At 38.4% G+C, this 13,583-nt stretch overlaps 1 protein-coding gene across 5 annotated transcripts in view; it reads left to right on the forward strand.

The window, feature by feature from the left end:
• Positions 1 to 13,583, forward strand: part of HIVEP1 (HIVEP zinc finger 1) — a 179,780-nt gene that overhangs the window by 25,118 nt on the left and 141,079 nt on the right. For 3 of the 5 annotated variants that reach the window (XM_064280710.1, XM_064280715.1, XM_064280723.1), the window contains exon 3: positions 122 to 154. The exons of the other annotated variants lie outside the window; for them this stretch is intronic. In XM_064280710.1, the coding sequence (XP_064136780.1) occupies positions 122 to 154 (33 nt within the window). The remainder of the gene's footprint in view (positions 1 to 121; positions 155 to 13,583) is intronic. 5 annotated transcript variants of the gene reach the window in all.

Consider the following 13,583-nt stretch of genomic DNA (forward strand, 5'->3'; position numbering starts at 1 on the left):
TTGAAACGTACGGTATATTTTTCAGAGTATATTTTGGTTGAAAGTTCTTTCCAAATATCCAAATGCTTCCAATATTTTTTAGTGATTTCCTTTCTAAAATCTAAATTTTATGTGCTTTTAGGTGACATTGAAAACTCTCTACTGCAGCTTTATGGTGAGTGAGCTCGTATTTGTAAACATTATCTTGAGGAGGAGTCTGTATTATGAGACAAAGTAGCATCTTTATGTAGGCATTTTTAAGGTGTCACTGAAAGGGGCAAAACAAGGTCTCTAACAGAAATTATCAAATACTTACAGAGAAATTATCTTGGCCAGAGCCCATTCTACTCACCCTCATCAGAGGCTCTATCCTCTGGTATTTACTTTAATGATGGGGAACTGGTAACTTTAGTCACATCAGGTTTTGTCATCTTTGTTTTTGGGATAATGTGATTGGACTGTAGTATATGCAGATCCTTGTAATTATAGCCATAAAACCAAAAAACCAAACCCACTGCCATGGAGTCGATTCTGACTCATAGCAGCCCTATAGGACAGAGTAGAACTACCCCATAGGGTTTCCAAGGCTGTAAATCTTTATGGAAGCAGACTGCCACATTGTTCTCCTATGGTGCAGCTGATGAGTTTGAATTGCTGACCTTTTGGTTAGCCTCCGTGCGATTAACCACTGCTCCAGCAGAGCTTATACAATCCTTAGAATTTAGAAGTTAATAATCACCTTAATACATTACTTAGCTTTGGCAGAGTACCTTATGCCAGAATATTTTGTAATGGTTTTTACTAGATTTCTAGATACTGCCTCTAGTTGGAAGCCTTTAAATTTCTCCTGAAGAGTGTATTTGTCGTGGTTAGTGTGCTTATCAAGAGTAATTCTTGAAAATGAAGTATTGGGTGGGCATAACTTTTGCAAGACTTAAGGGTTCGGAGCTCATTGATTATAGGGTGAAATCAAGAGGTCCTTGGTCCAGGGTGGACGCGATTATCAGATGTATTATGGGCAGTCACCTCGCACTTGGACTTGCAGCCCATGCTGTCTGGAATGAGGTTGATTTAACAACTTAGGCGTGTCGGTAACATACATGATCTAGCCCAAGCATGGTAGTAAAATAAAGGATTTTGTGAACATCAAATGGCCTTTTAGCACCTGCTCTTGTTGCAAGAGTAAGTCGGGATTATACGTGCATGTCAGTCTGCATCTTGTACTTCTGCCCGGCACTGGTCTCAGTGTTTCTCTTGAGACACGTCTATAACAGCTTTATAAAAGTGATTACTTCTCTCCGTATGTAGTTTTGAAAACAGTTTATATAATAAATATTTTGTGTGATAAAATTGTATGAGTTTATGTATATCATATATGATTACATATGATAGTTTTCGAAGAGGCTTATCAAATGAAGTAAAGATTATAGACTTTTTTATTCTTTATAGAGATTCTTTTGTGTGCGCTCAGCTGTGTGATACATAACCACGCAAGGCATCGAGCTTACTGAGTGCTGTGAAGGGTACAAAAATGACTCTGACATACGTCTTAGCGTCAATAGGAGGGATGAGAAAAACATAAAACTATCATGACAGGTACACAGTGCTAAGTGCCACAGAGAGACTAAAGCAGAGTGCCAGGAAAGCCGTGAGGGAGGCGCTGGTTTCCAGTTCAGGGGGAAAACTACACCCCACATGCTAAGGATTCTCTTTACCTTCTCTGTGCATATTTAATACTTCTGTAAGTCTCCATTTTCATGCTGAAAACCTAAATATATATTTTTGATTTTACCACATTGTGGAAGCTGGAAAACAAGGACTGAGGCATTCAGGGGGTGAAAGACTTCGTTAAAGAGAGTAAAAAAAAAAATAAAAAATTATTTTTATTTTATTTTATTTTTTTTAAGGAGAGTAGCTTGGGCAAATTGTGTGGTTTCTCAACTTATGGGTTAGACCCGCTACATCTGGCATCCTGGCCTGACATGTCACTGGAAATGCCCTGTCAGTGAAGGGCCTCAAGGAAAAAATATACTGGAAAAAATAACTTGGGTGAGCCTGTAAGTTGGAAACATGTTAGGTTAGGGAAAAATACCATTTGTGTGAATAAAGCCCTTGGTACCAAATGTATGAAGAGCTACTGACACCTCATGGATGTGGATGTTATTATTTTTCGTTACAGAAAATGTCTATGTATACATCCCAGAGCCTGTATATAATATGTACGTACATACAAGTGTGCGGTCTGGGCTAAAATTGATCTATGAGTTTAATTTGTGACAATGAAAGCTATTCAGTATATTCGTAAATTATATGGTAAATAAAATCGAGTTGGGCTGTACTGTTCAGTGGAATCACAACTTAATTTTTCCAGGATATCCAGATTTGCTCTATAGAATTCTGCGGATAGAACTTACCGAAAATGAAAACAAGGGAGTGTTTAAATAACGGGTCAGCCTTTTCACATTTACATGGATCTGTTTTAGGCAAGAATTGCTATCATGCCTTTTTTTTTTTTTTTTAATGATGAAAGAAATAATAAAAGCAGTTCAGAGAGGTGTTAGGATCCCCTGAATTTTTTTTAGGTAAATCTAATTTCAATGAAAAAATAGCATATAGCACATTTTACTTTTCACGTATCCCTTGCTTTGTGGATTGTGTGTGTATCAGCAAAGTTGGCTGGTTTCCAAAAGCTCTTTCTAAAGTGTCTTATTTCCTAATTAACATTTGTAATATTAGAAGTATCCTTTCACAGAAACACAAAATAGTAAGGAAAGTTCATTTAAGAAATGGCGTTGGGCTTAACCCCTAGGTATTTGAGGAGGAATGTATTGACAATGCACCCTACAAATCAATGTAAAGTTTAAAAAGTGGACATATAGAATGTCAAAATATAGGGGAAAAAAGTAAATACAGAAGAACATCTTAGACCTTTGGAGAGATTACATTCTCATGGATGGGGATATTATTTTTTTGTTGCAGAAAATGTATATGTATACATCTCAGAGTATATGTGTGTACACACGCATGTGTGGTCTTGGCTAAAATTGATCTGTGCATTTAATCTGTGACAATGAAAGCTATTCATTATATTCCTAAGTTATTTGGAAAATGAAGTCAAGTTGGGCTGGAGAATTAGAACTTAGAAATGAAAAGCATGACCCAAAAAACCCAAACCAAACCCACTGCTGTCGAGTCGATCCCGACTCATAGCGACCCTATAGGACAGAGTAGAACTGCCTGATAGAGTTTCCAAGGACGGCTACAAAAAAATAAAATACTTGTTTCAGAGCTGGGAGACAAGTTTAATATTAATAAGAGCAACTTATTTTAATATATAATAAAATAGGCAAGTGGAGAAGGAAAATTATGAATGATAAAGTAATATATGAAAAAAATTATCCTCAGTAATAAAAAGTAGAAATGGAAACAATGTGGAAATAACAATTTCAGTTTATTACCAAAGCAGTCAATATTTAAAAGAAATACTACTCAGGGCTGCTGAGGTTGGGTGAAACAGGTACACTCGTTTGTTGTTGATGGCATAGTAGAGTTAGTTGTAAATTAGCTCATACTCTTTTACCTAGTTGTTTTATTTCTTGGTATCTATTCTGAGAAAATAATTCAACAAAAGCAAAAAGATATTTGCCAAAAGGTATTTATTTTAGTGTTATTTTTAATAGCAAAATATTGGAGGTGACCTAAGTGACCTATAATGTAGAAGAGTAAATCCTAGGTACTAAAAAAAAAAAAAAATTTTTTTTTTTTTTTTTACTAGGTACTAGTAGACATTAAAAATAATAATTTTTGAGATCATGTGGAAACAAAAAATGCTTGCTATATGTAAAAATAGCAGAACATACAATTAACATGATCTTTGTGGAAATAACTTTTGTTAGGGTGGTGGGAATAGAAGCATTTTAAATTATTCCAGATGTTGATTGAACATCTGCTGTGACTCTTCAGTTTCATTCTGTCTGTGTTCAGGGCACTGCTCTAGACCTTGGGGATGCAGAGCTCTATAGGTGCTCCTATGGTGTGGTGTAGATGGACACAGACAGCTCACAGTGCAGCTTAAAACAGGTGGCTTGAAGAGGATGGGTGAGCTGGCTCTTGGAGAATGAATAGGAGTTGGCCAGACCACCTGGGAGGAGGGTGTCTGAGCAGAGGCAACTGCAAACACAAGCATGATGTGTGAATAGAGGTGTGTGTATTTACAAGGACTGTCTTATTTCTGGAGTCCTTGAGTGGTGCAAAGGTTTAGCACACTCAGCTGCTAACTGGTTGGAGGTTTGAGTCCACCTAAAAGAAAAGCTTGATGATCGACAACCAAAAAATCAGCTTTCCATGGTTTCAGTTACCTGTGGTCAGTCACGGTCTGAAAATATTAAACGGAAAATTCCAGAAATAAACAATTCATAAGTTTTAAATTGCATGCTGTTCTTCGTAGCATAATGAAATCTCCTGCTCTCCCACTCCATCCTGCTTGGGACGTGAATCATCCCTTTGTCCAGCATATCCCCCCGTATGCACTGCCTGCCCGTTACTAACCGTCTTGGTTATCAGATCAACTATTGAGGTATCACAGTGCTTGTGTTCAAATAACCTTTATTTTACTTAATGATGGCCCCAAAGCACAAGAGTAGTGATGCTGGCAATTGGGATATGCCAAAGAGAAGCCATAAAGTACTCTTTAAGTGAAAAGGTCTAAGTTTTTGATTTTATAAGGAAAGAAAAATATCTTGTGCCGAGGTGGCTAAGATCTACAGTAAGAATGAATTTTCTGTCCATGAAACTGTGAAGAAGAAAAAAGAAATTCATGCTAGTTTTGCTACCATACCTCAAACATAACTTTCTGTGATATATTGTTATAATTATTGTATTTTATTGTTATTGTTGGTAATCTTTTACTGTGCCTAATTTATAAACTATCATAGGTACGTATGTGTCTTAGTCATCTACCAGAAACCTAGTGCTGCTATAACAAATACCACAAGTGGATGGCTTTAAAAAAGGGAAGTTTATTTTCTCACAGCCTAGTAGGCTAGAAGTCCAAATTCAGGGCATCAGCTCCAGAGGAAGGCTTTCTCTCTTTGTCAGCTCTGGAGGAAGATACTTGTGATGTACCAGTCTTTCCTTGGCCTGGGAGCATGTCAGCGCAGGAATCTCAGTCCAGAGGACGTGTTCTGTTCCCGGCACTGTTTTGCTGGTGGTATGAGGTCGCCACGTCTCTATGCTTGCTTCTCTCTTCTGTGTTTCAAAAGAAATTGGCTTAAAACTCTTCAGACATGGATTGGACCAGACAATGGGTTGGAGAGGGATGCTGGTGAGGAGTGAGCTTCTTGGATCAGGTGGACACTTGAGACTATGTTGGCATCTCCTACCTGGAGGGGAGATGAGAGGGTGGAGAGTGTTAGAAGCTGACGAAAAGAGAGAGTGGAGGAAGAGAGCAGGCTGTCTCATTAGGGGGAGAGTAATTGAGAGTGTATAGCAAGGTATATATTGGTTTTTGTGTGAGAGACTGAGTTGATTTGTAAACTTTCACTTAAAGCACAGTAAAAATTATTTTAAAAAAAAGATTGGCTTAAGACACTATCTTAGCTTGTAGATCTCATCAATATAACTGCCATCAATCCATCTTATTACAGCATAATGATAGAATTTTCAACATGTAGGGAAATCACATTAGGTGATAAAGTGGCAGACAGTCATAAAACACTGGGAATCATGAGCTAGCCAAGTTGACAGGTATTTTTGGGGGACACAATTCAATCATGACAGTACATATAGGAAAAAACATAGTATATATAGGGTTTGGTACTATCAACGGTTTCAGGCACCCACTGGGGTTCTTGGAATGTATACCCTACGGATAAGGGAGAGACTGTTGTATGTTATGAGCCCTGGTGGCACAGCGGTTGAAATCTCCACTGCGAACCAAAAGATCCACAGTTCAAATCCGCTAGCCACTCCTTGGAAACCCTATGTGGCAGTTCTACCCTTTCCTATAGGTTGCTGTGAGTCGGAATTGACTGGATAGCAGTGGGTTTCTTGTAATACTAAGGATGGGAAAGGACCGCCTCGTTTTCACCTCCTGCAGTCTTTTTCTTCTTTGAAAGTACCCAGAACCACCAGAACCCCCTGCCGTTGAGTCGCTTAGAAGTCATAGCGACCCTATAGGACAGAGCAGAACTGCCCCATAGAGTTTCCAAGGAAGCGCCTGGGGGAATTGAATTCCGACCTGTTGGTTAGCAGCTGTAGCTCTTAACCGCTACGCCACCAGGGTTTGAAAGTACAGCATTTATTATTTGCCTTGTTAGTCCTGCCCCATTCTCTCTCACAATTGCTAAGCACTTTTGGTTGTCTGGCTGTTCAGCAGGCACAAGTGAAGTGCACTGAATCAAAACAAACACCCATCTTTAAGTTCCTTGCAGGAGAGAGCAAGTGGCCTGTCTTCTGTGTATTTGCTATTGTGGTCGTTCCTATATCGATCAGTGATGGTGATCCTGAGACTGCACAGTGAGTCCGTGGCAAACGTTAGATTTTCTGAGTCCTGATCCGTGAGACTATAATCCTTTCGGCAATTTATTGCTGAGCAGTAGTTTACGGCTGGATATAAACATATATGTGGATAATGAATGTGGTTTTATGTGGTTAGGAAACACGTTTCATTGGATGTTATAGGAAAAGACTTTTATGCATGAGAGAAGTAGTAACAGTGAGTGCTCGCTGTGGTTTTGTTTTGATTCTTCAACATGATGAATTCTAACTGGTAAAGTCTACAATTTTTTTTTTTAAGCATGCTGTGTAGGAAAAGTTGAGCAACGTGGTATGTCGGTTAGACATTAATGTCATGCATATTCACTGTTTTAATGTTTTGACCTATTGGTGGCCTTTCTATTGATGGCAAATAGAAGTAGTCATTAAATCTAATGTAATTATGAGGTTATTATAGATTATTAATTATTCGATCTGATTTAATGTTTTCATAAAGCACAAATATTGTTACTTACCAAATGTATTTTTTGATATTTGAGAACTATATTTTAATATAGTTGATTTCCTTTTTTATTCCATTTATTTTATTTTATGCATCTAAAAGCCTTCTGAGAAGGAGGTCCATAGGTTTTACCAGACTCCAAAGGTGTGTATAACATACAAAAAAAGTAAGAACTCCCCTCACCCTACCATAGAACCCCAAAGCCAGAAAGGAAGGGACTGAGACGAACTTCAGACATGAAAAAGTAGATTTTTGAATACCTACTCTGCCCCTTGTGAGCTCTGCAGGCAAGGTGTTTAGCTTCTGAACTTCATTCTCTGTATTATGAAACGAGTATAATACATAGAACACAGATTTGTGGTAAGGATTGAAACAGAAGCTGTATGTAAAGGACCTGGCAGGGTAACTGGCATATGGAATAAAAAACCAAACCCGTTGCCATTAAGTCAATTTTGACTCATAGCGACCCTATAGGACAGAGTAGAACTGCCCCATAGGGTTTCTGAGGAGCGCCTGGTGGATTCAAACTGCGGACCTTTTGGGTAGGGGCCCGACTGTTAACCACTGCGCCACACATGGCACATGGAATAGATGAGTTTTCCCTTGGGCCTCACTCTTCTCAGAATCTAATTTTGCTCCTTTCACAAGTTACTTATTATTTCTAGGTCTTTTTTTTTTTTTACGTATTTATCTAAACTACCAAAATATTATGGGATATAATACCAACTAGAGCCATGTAGAAGCTATCCTGGTAAACAGCGCTCTCTTTGGGGTTGGGTAGGAATTCTGCTCCAGTTCTCGTAAAAAGTGATATTCTTGCATTTATGACTGGTCACTCTCTCTCTTCCTTATCTTCACTTCCAGTGGCTCTTTAACCTCGTTTGTTGCATAGACTCCAAATTGGTAAAAAGGCCATATGATGGTTGACTGGGTGTTTTGGGGGGGTGGGATCCTGCAGAGGTTTATCTTATGGTAGGAGTATACAATTAGGGTTCCTGACTGCAAAGAATAGAAGGAGACTCTTCAGTGCAGTCAGGGAAGGAATTCAGTGGAAGGATTTTGGAAGCTCACACCATCCACAACAAAGATGGGTATCTGTGTTTTAAAGACAGGTAGGAACCAGAGGAAGCTGTATAGCCAGAACATGCATGGTCACGGTGCAGGAACAGCTTGTTGTGGGCCTGCTGTGGGCCCCTAACCAGATTGGGGGTGCTGCATGAAGAACAGTAGGCCTCACTACTTTGTTCACAAGCAGAGCACTTTGAGGAAGAGCAAGTATCCGGCCTTGTAGCTCTTAGACATGGAGGGTGTGCCTGACCTCCCACTATGATTCATACATATATGGTAGACTCCCCAAATATGGGAAGAGGATCCAGATGCTGGGCAGCCAAAAGGGAATGAAAGCAAGAAAGACAAATGTTTTCTACTGAGGAGTCCTGGAGCCTGTGAGAGTGTGTGCTGCGAGTTGACCCATGTGCCTGCACTCTGGAGAGGAGGGGATCCATGGTTCTCATCGAGTCCTAGAGGGCCTTCGATCCAAAAGGAACTGAGAACCACTCCAGAATAGATTTCATTCTGCTTGAATCATTGCTTTTCCACCAGGTGGTGCAAATCTTTTAGATGTTCATAGAAATTTAATCCTCTTAAAAGGTAAGAAAAAATTTAAGTCAAATCATTTTCTCTCTTTTTTAAGAGTTCTACCACACAGCAGCAAAAAATTGGTGGACTGATTCTAGCTTTCTTTTTGTCTTTAGTTAAGAGAGACGTGGATTTATATCACTTTTTAAATATTGACTCTATATTTAAATTATCCCTGGAGTGAGACTGTACCTCACTATTTTGTTTTGCATTGTTCTTTCCCTAGAAAGAAATTGCAGTGATTGAGTGGATGGGGAGGGATAGTACATTCATCAATTGCCTCATGCTCTCATGGACCTAGTAACATTCAACGTTTATAACTTTTCGATTGATGCAGAAAACTGGTATGGTTTAAATTTTGGAAAATAAAAATGTAGTGTAGCAGATATGTCAGACAAATGAGTTTTTCACTTTCCTCGGTGACAAGTAAAGTTGCCATCGGATGACAGGAAGGAAAGCTGCTAAATGGAAGGGATCCTTTCACTAGGTCTCCCAGCATGTGTGAGGTGGTAACTTATGTTAGGGTCCTTGTAACCAAAGTATAAATATTTCACTGCCAGAAAGACAAGTACAAGTGCATTTTGAGTTCAAATACGTTTTAGAAACCTGGAAGCTTTTCAGTTTGGACATGTTTTGAATATTTTGGGGAGAAGTATTTAATAGAATACACTTAGTAAATTTAGTTTAGCATTATATACACATACCATTAGCAGAGTTGCTTAAAATATACATTGCTAGAATTAATTTTTGACAGTCCAGAGGTAGTTGGACGTTCAACTTTGAATATGTAATGGTTTGGATGTATATACCAATGGTTGGCTATTAATAGTTTTAATTATAACCTAACAACAGTTGAAATATTCCAAACTAAAAAGATAGCCTTGACATCCATGCTGTGTGTGTAGAGTTTGGTGAAAATATATTAAATGAGGTGTTCTGGTGATACTGTTTGTAACTCACCTTTTTAGCTGTGATCTAGACTGTTATTTCTCAAACTTATTTTCATGATCACCCCTTTAAGGAAAAAAAATTAAAATAGAAATCAGTGTAAATTAAATTTAGTTTCTATCTAGTGAGAAAATTTAAATCTTTAAGATTTTGTTGGGTAAGATTGAGCTTTGGAAGGCCACAAACCATGGTAACAGCTAACTAAGAGTTTTTCACTTTCCTCGCAAGAACTCGTTTTGCCCGCTTTGGTGTGATGCTGCCCCAGTGGAGAAAGCATCAACTAGGCTATACCTAAATCCGTTCCTTCATTTGTGGCTTGTCTGTGATAAAAGTGAATGGCTGTAGTCTACTTCCAGATGTATCGCAAGGGAGTTACTTACATGGTGCGTTCGTTTTTGAGGACACAATTAAATCTGCTTTTCCATTGTACTTGCCTTTAATCCAGAGAGTGATGCTGAGGGAACTAGACTCCCTGCCTCCCAAAGCCTAGTGCTGCCTCAAGCAATGAAAGGTTTGTAGGAATTTTCTAGGGTTAGAGAGAGATGAGTGAATTCCTTTATTCTCACCTCCGTTTTCATTGTATTTTCTTTGGACTTACGTTTAGAAGGAGAAATAAAGCCAAATTGTGTTTCCCTCTATTTTGTCATAAAGTTTGTTTTTATTGAAGAATAAAATCATATAAAAATGGAAAGGCTGTAATGCTTTGTGTATATTTTTATTAAAAAAAAAAAGAGGAGAATAATATTGAAAATTTATTATCCAGTCCAGTTTCCTCATATTATATGTACGAAAACCAACTCTAGATGATGACTTAGAAAAGACCTAACTGTAATAACAGAGTAGTATCTCACACCTGGTATTCTGACTTGAAAAGGGTTAGAAGTGTGTACCCTTGAGAGGCAGAATAAGAATTCTGATTTTATGTATTTGGAGAAGTGATCTAATTCAGGGGCAGTAGTTCTGCAGGTCTCTGTCTGTCTGTCTTTCACCCCTCTGAGCTTTCAGCAGCTCTACTTTTAACTGCCTACATATTTCAGTTTTTAGAAATAAACAAATATATATATATACACATACACAGAAAGGTTTGCTAATTATTTCAGTTTTTTACCGAAATGATGGGATACTATATACATTACCCTCCAACTTGCTTTTTTTTTTTCATTTAAGAGTTTGATATGGATATCTTTCAAGTCATTTCATTTAGATCTTAATTCATAGTTTAATTAGTTACATAAGCTATAATATGAATTTATCCAATTTACTCAGTTATTTCTTCAGTAGAACAAATCCATAGGTTTTGTTTTTGCGTTTTTCAGTTGTGCTTTTATTTTTATTTATAAGCTGTTCCTGTAGACATCCTTGGTAGGCACATACTCTTTATTGGTGTTTTATGCTTTTGTTTTTATAAATTCCCAAATTGCAATCACTAAGCCAAGGTGCATCCATATTTTTAGATTTTAATAGATACTGCCAGGTTTCATGGTGAAAGTTTTTTAGCAGCTCCTTGTTCTCTTCACCCTCACCACCACTAGATTTTAGTTTTTGCTCATCTTGGTGGGAAAAAACAGCGTCCTGTTTAAATTTGTATGTTATGTTATTAGCCATTTGCTTTGATCCTCTGTGCCTTGCTGCTTCCTATCCCTTGCTCACTTCTTTTAGATGTTGCTTCTTTTCTCACCAGAGTCTAGGAGTGCTAGTCCTGTTGGGAGTATTAGCACCTTATCAGTCATAGTACTTACAGCTCTTTGTTTCTCTCAGTCTGTGTTTAGGTCCGTTTACAGTGCCTTTTTAGCATATAGAATTTTAAAATGTTTATATTTGACACTTCTTACACCTATTTTTATATGTTTATATTTTTATGTTTATATTTGACACTTATTACACCTATTTTTCCAACCTGCGGATATGTAAATATTCACCTAAAGTTTCTTCTTCTGTTTTTAATAGAAGCATCATATTTTATTGATTCTAAAATGCACACTTTTTAAACATTTTAACACTCCTAACATCTCTGAAGTTGTTTCTTACAATGGTGTGTCATAACTTAACTGGTGGTAGTTTTTCTTCCTATGGGATATAAAATAATGGTTTATGTCATAAATAATGCCTTGAATTCAATAGAATGTATTTCTTGCATATAGATCTTTAATCCATTTATGCCTGTGTTTGTACATATTGTGAGGTAGGGAGCCCCCCCCCCAACTAGAATAAAGCCAATTTGCCAGGATTGTTTATTAAGCGAAGAATCGTTTTTCCCGTGGAATTGCCATATAGTAACTTCCCCTATATACCTGGACTCCTGGTCTGGTCCACTGATTTATTTACTCCTATATTAAACCCCGTAGCCATCGAGTCAATTCCGACTCATAGCGATCCTGTAGGACAGAGTAGAACTGTCCCAAAAGGTTTCAAAGGAGCGGCTGGTGGATTTGAACTGCGTACTAGTACCGTATTATTTTGGTGACAGTAGCTTTTTAGTGAGTTTTAAATTCCAAAAGGGTGAGTTCAACTTCACTATCCTTTTTAAACAAAATACTTCATGTTTACATTAAATATCCTACCTTTTGATTGTTAAGTCTTTACTTTTATCCCTTTCCTGAAGAACTTGGTTAATTAAGTGGCATTTTGTGTGATATCTGTGTGCAGTGAACGCTCACCTCCGTTTTTGCTGGGTTGACGCTCAGCTCTGAAGGCATGAGTCAGTTCAGCAGCAAGCGTGCCGGAGGTTCTCCTTGGGCCAGCCACTCCCCAGCGTTCTCCTGCAGGATCATAAGGGACACATCTCGAGTTTTTATTTAGGGATTGGCCTGGGCTTTGCAGGATTTTTGGCAACTCTGATGTCTGCCCTGTATATGCCAGTGGCAATCTGGTAATTATGACAAACAAAAATACCCACGCAGTTCTGCTTCAAAACAGTCTGGGGTTGGACAGCAGTGGGGCTGGGTGGAGTGTGGAGAATGAGAATACAGGGGTGAAACCATTCTTTCTATTTGGAATTTTCCATACTAACTTTTGTTTTGTTTGTAGTGCCCCACGCATGTAAAGATGCACTCTCCAGGGTGGACCTGCCCTTGTTGAGACCACTGTAGCCCTGGATGGTAGTTAAGGAAAATGGGTTTCTGGTTTTCTGAAAAAGAATTCTGAATGAATTTCACTCTATAGAGCATTGTTATAGTCAATAATTGGATTATTCTGGATTAATTTTATATTGGGGCAAATTTATGGACTTTTAAAGGCTGATCAAAGACACCAACCATCATGTATAATTTTGTTTCTAAGGGAAAATATGTTCTAATTTCTAAATAATAAGATTTTCAGTTAAAATTATAAATTATAAAACTTTTAAATTGGGAACTCCATGGGGGCGCACCAAAGAGTGACTCAGGGAGCTTTAGCACGCTGACCCCATCATTACGTTAGCTCCACTCAAACCTCTACACTAAGTGGATGCCTAAGGCCATCTGTGTGATGCTGTGTATTGCAGTTGTCAGTGAAACCCCCAGCAGCCTCCTCCTTCCCTCCCCAGGCAGACTGGCCCTACATACTTCTGGTAAAGATGTTTTGGAGGTTTATTTTCTGCTTGTAGGGCTTCTGTGTTCATGTGAATGAGTTGTTTAGAACAGTAGACTTACGAGATCACTAGGGTGATGGCATCTTGTGTGGGTATTGGCTTTCTTTTAGCACCTTCAGCTCCTTCCTGACCCTAGGCCATCTACTGGGCATTTGTGTACATATTATTGGTCAGAAGTTAGACTGGGCGAACATGTCTGTGGATCTAAGTAATTGCATCATCCACCTCCGAAAAGCAGCTTGGTACCTGGGTCTTCGAAGGGTGCCACCAAACGAAAACCAAAGCCATTCCCAGTGAGTTGATTCTGACTCATAGTGACCCTATAGGACAGAGTAGAACTGCCCCATAGGGTTTTCAAGGAGCAGCTGGTAGATTTGAACTTTTGACCTTTTGGTTAGCAGTCAAGCTCTTTAACCACTATACTACCAGGGCTCCATGGAGGGTCCCAAC

The sequence above is a fragment of the Loxodonta africana genome, chromosome 1 (assembly GCF_030014295.1).
Source record: "Loxodonta africana isolate mLoxAfr1 chromosome 1, mLoxAfr1.hap2, whole genome shotgun sequence".
In the NCBI taxonomy this organism is placed as follows: domain Eukaryota; kingdom Metazoa; phylum Chordata; class Mammalia; order Proboscidea; family Elephantidae; genus Loxodonta; species Loxodonta africana.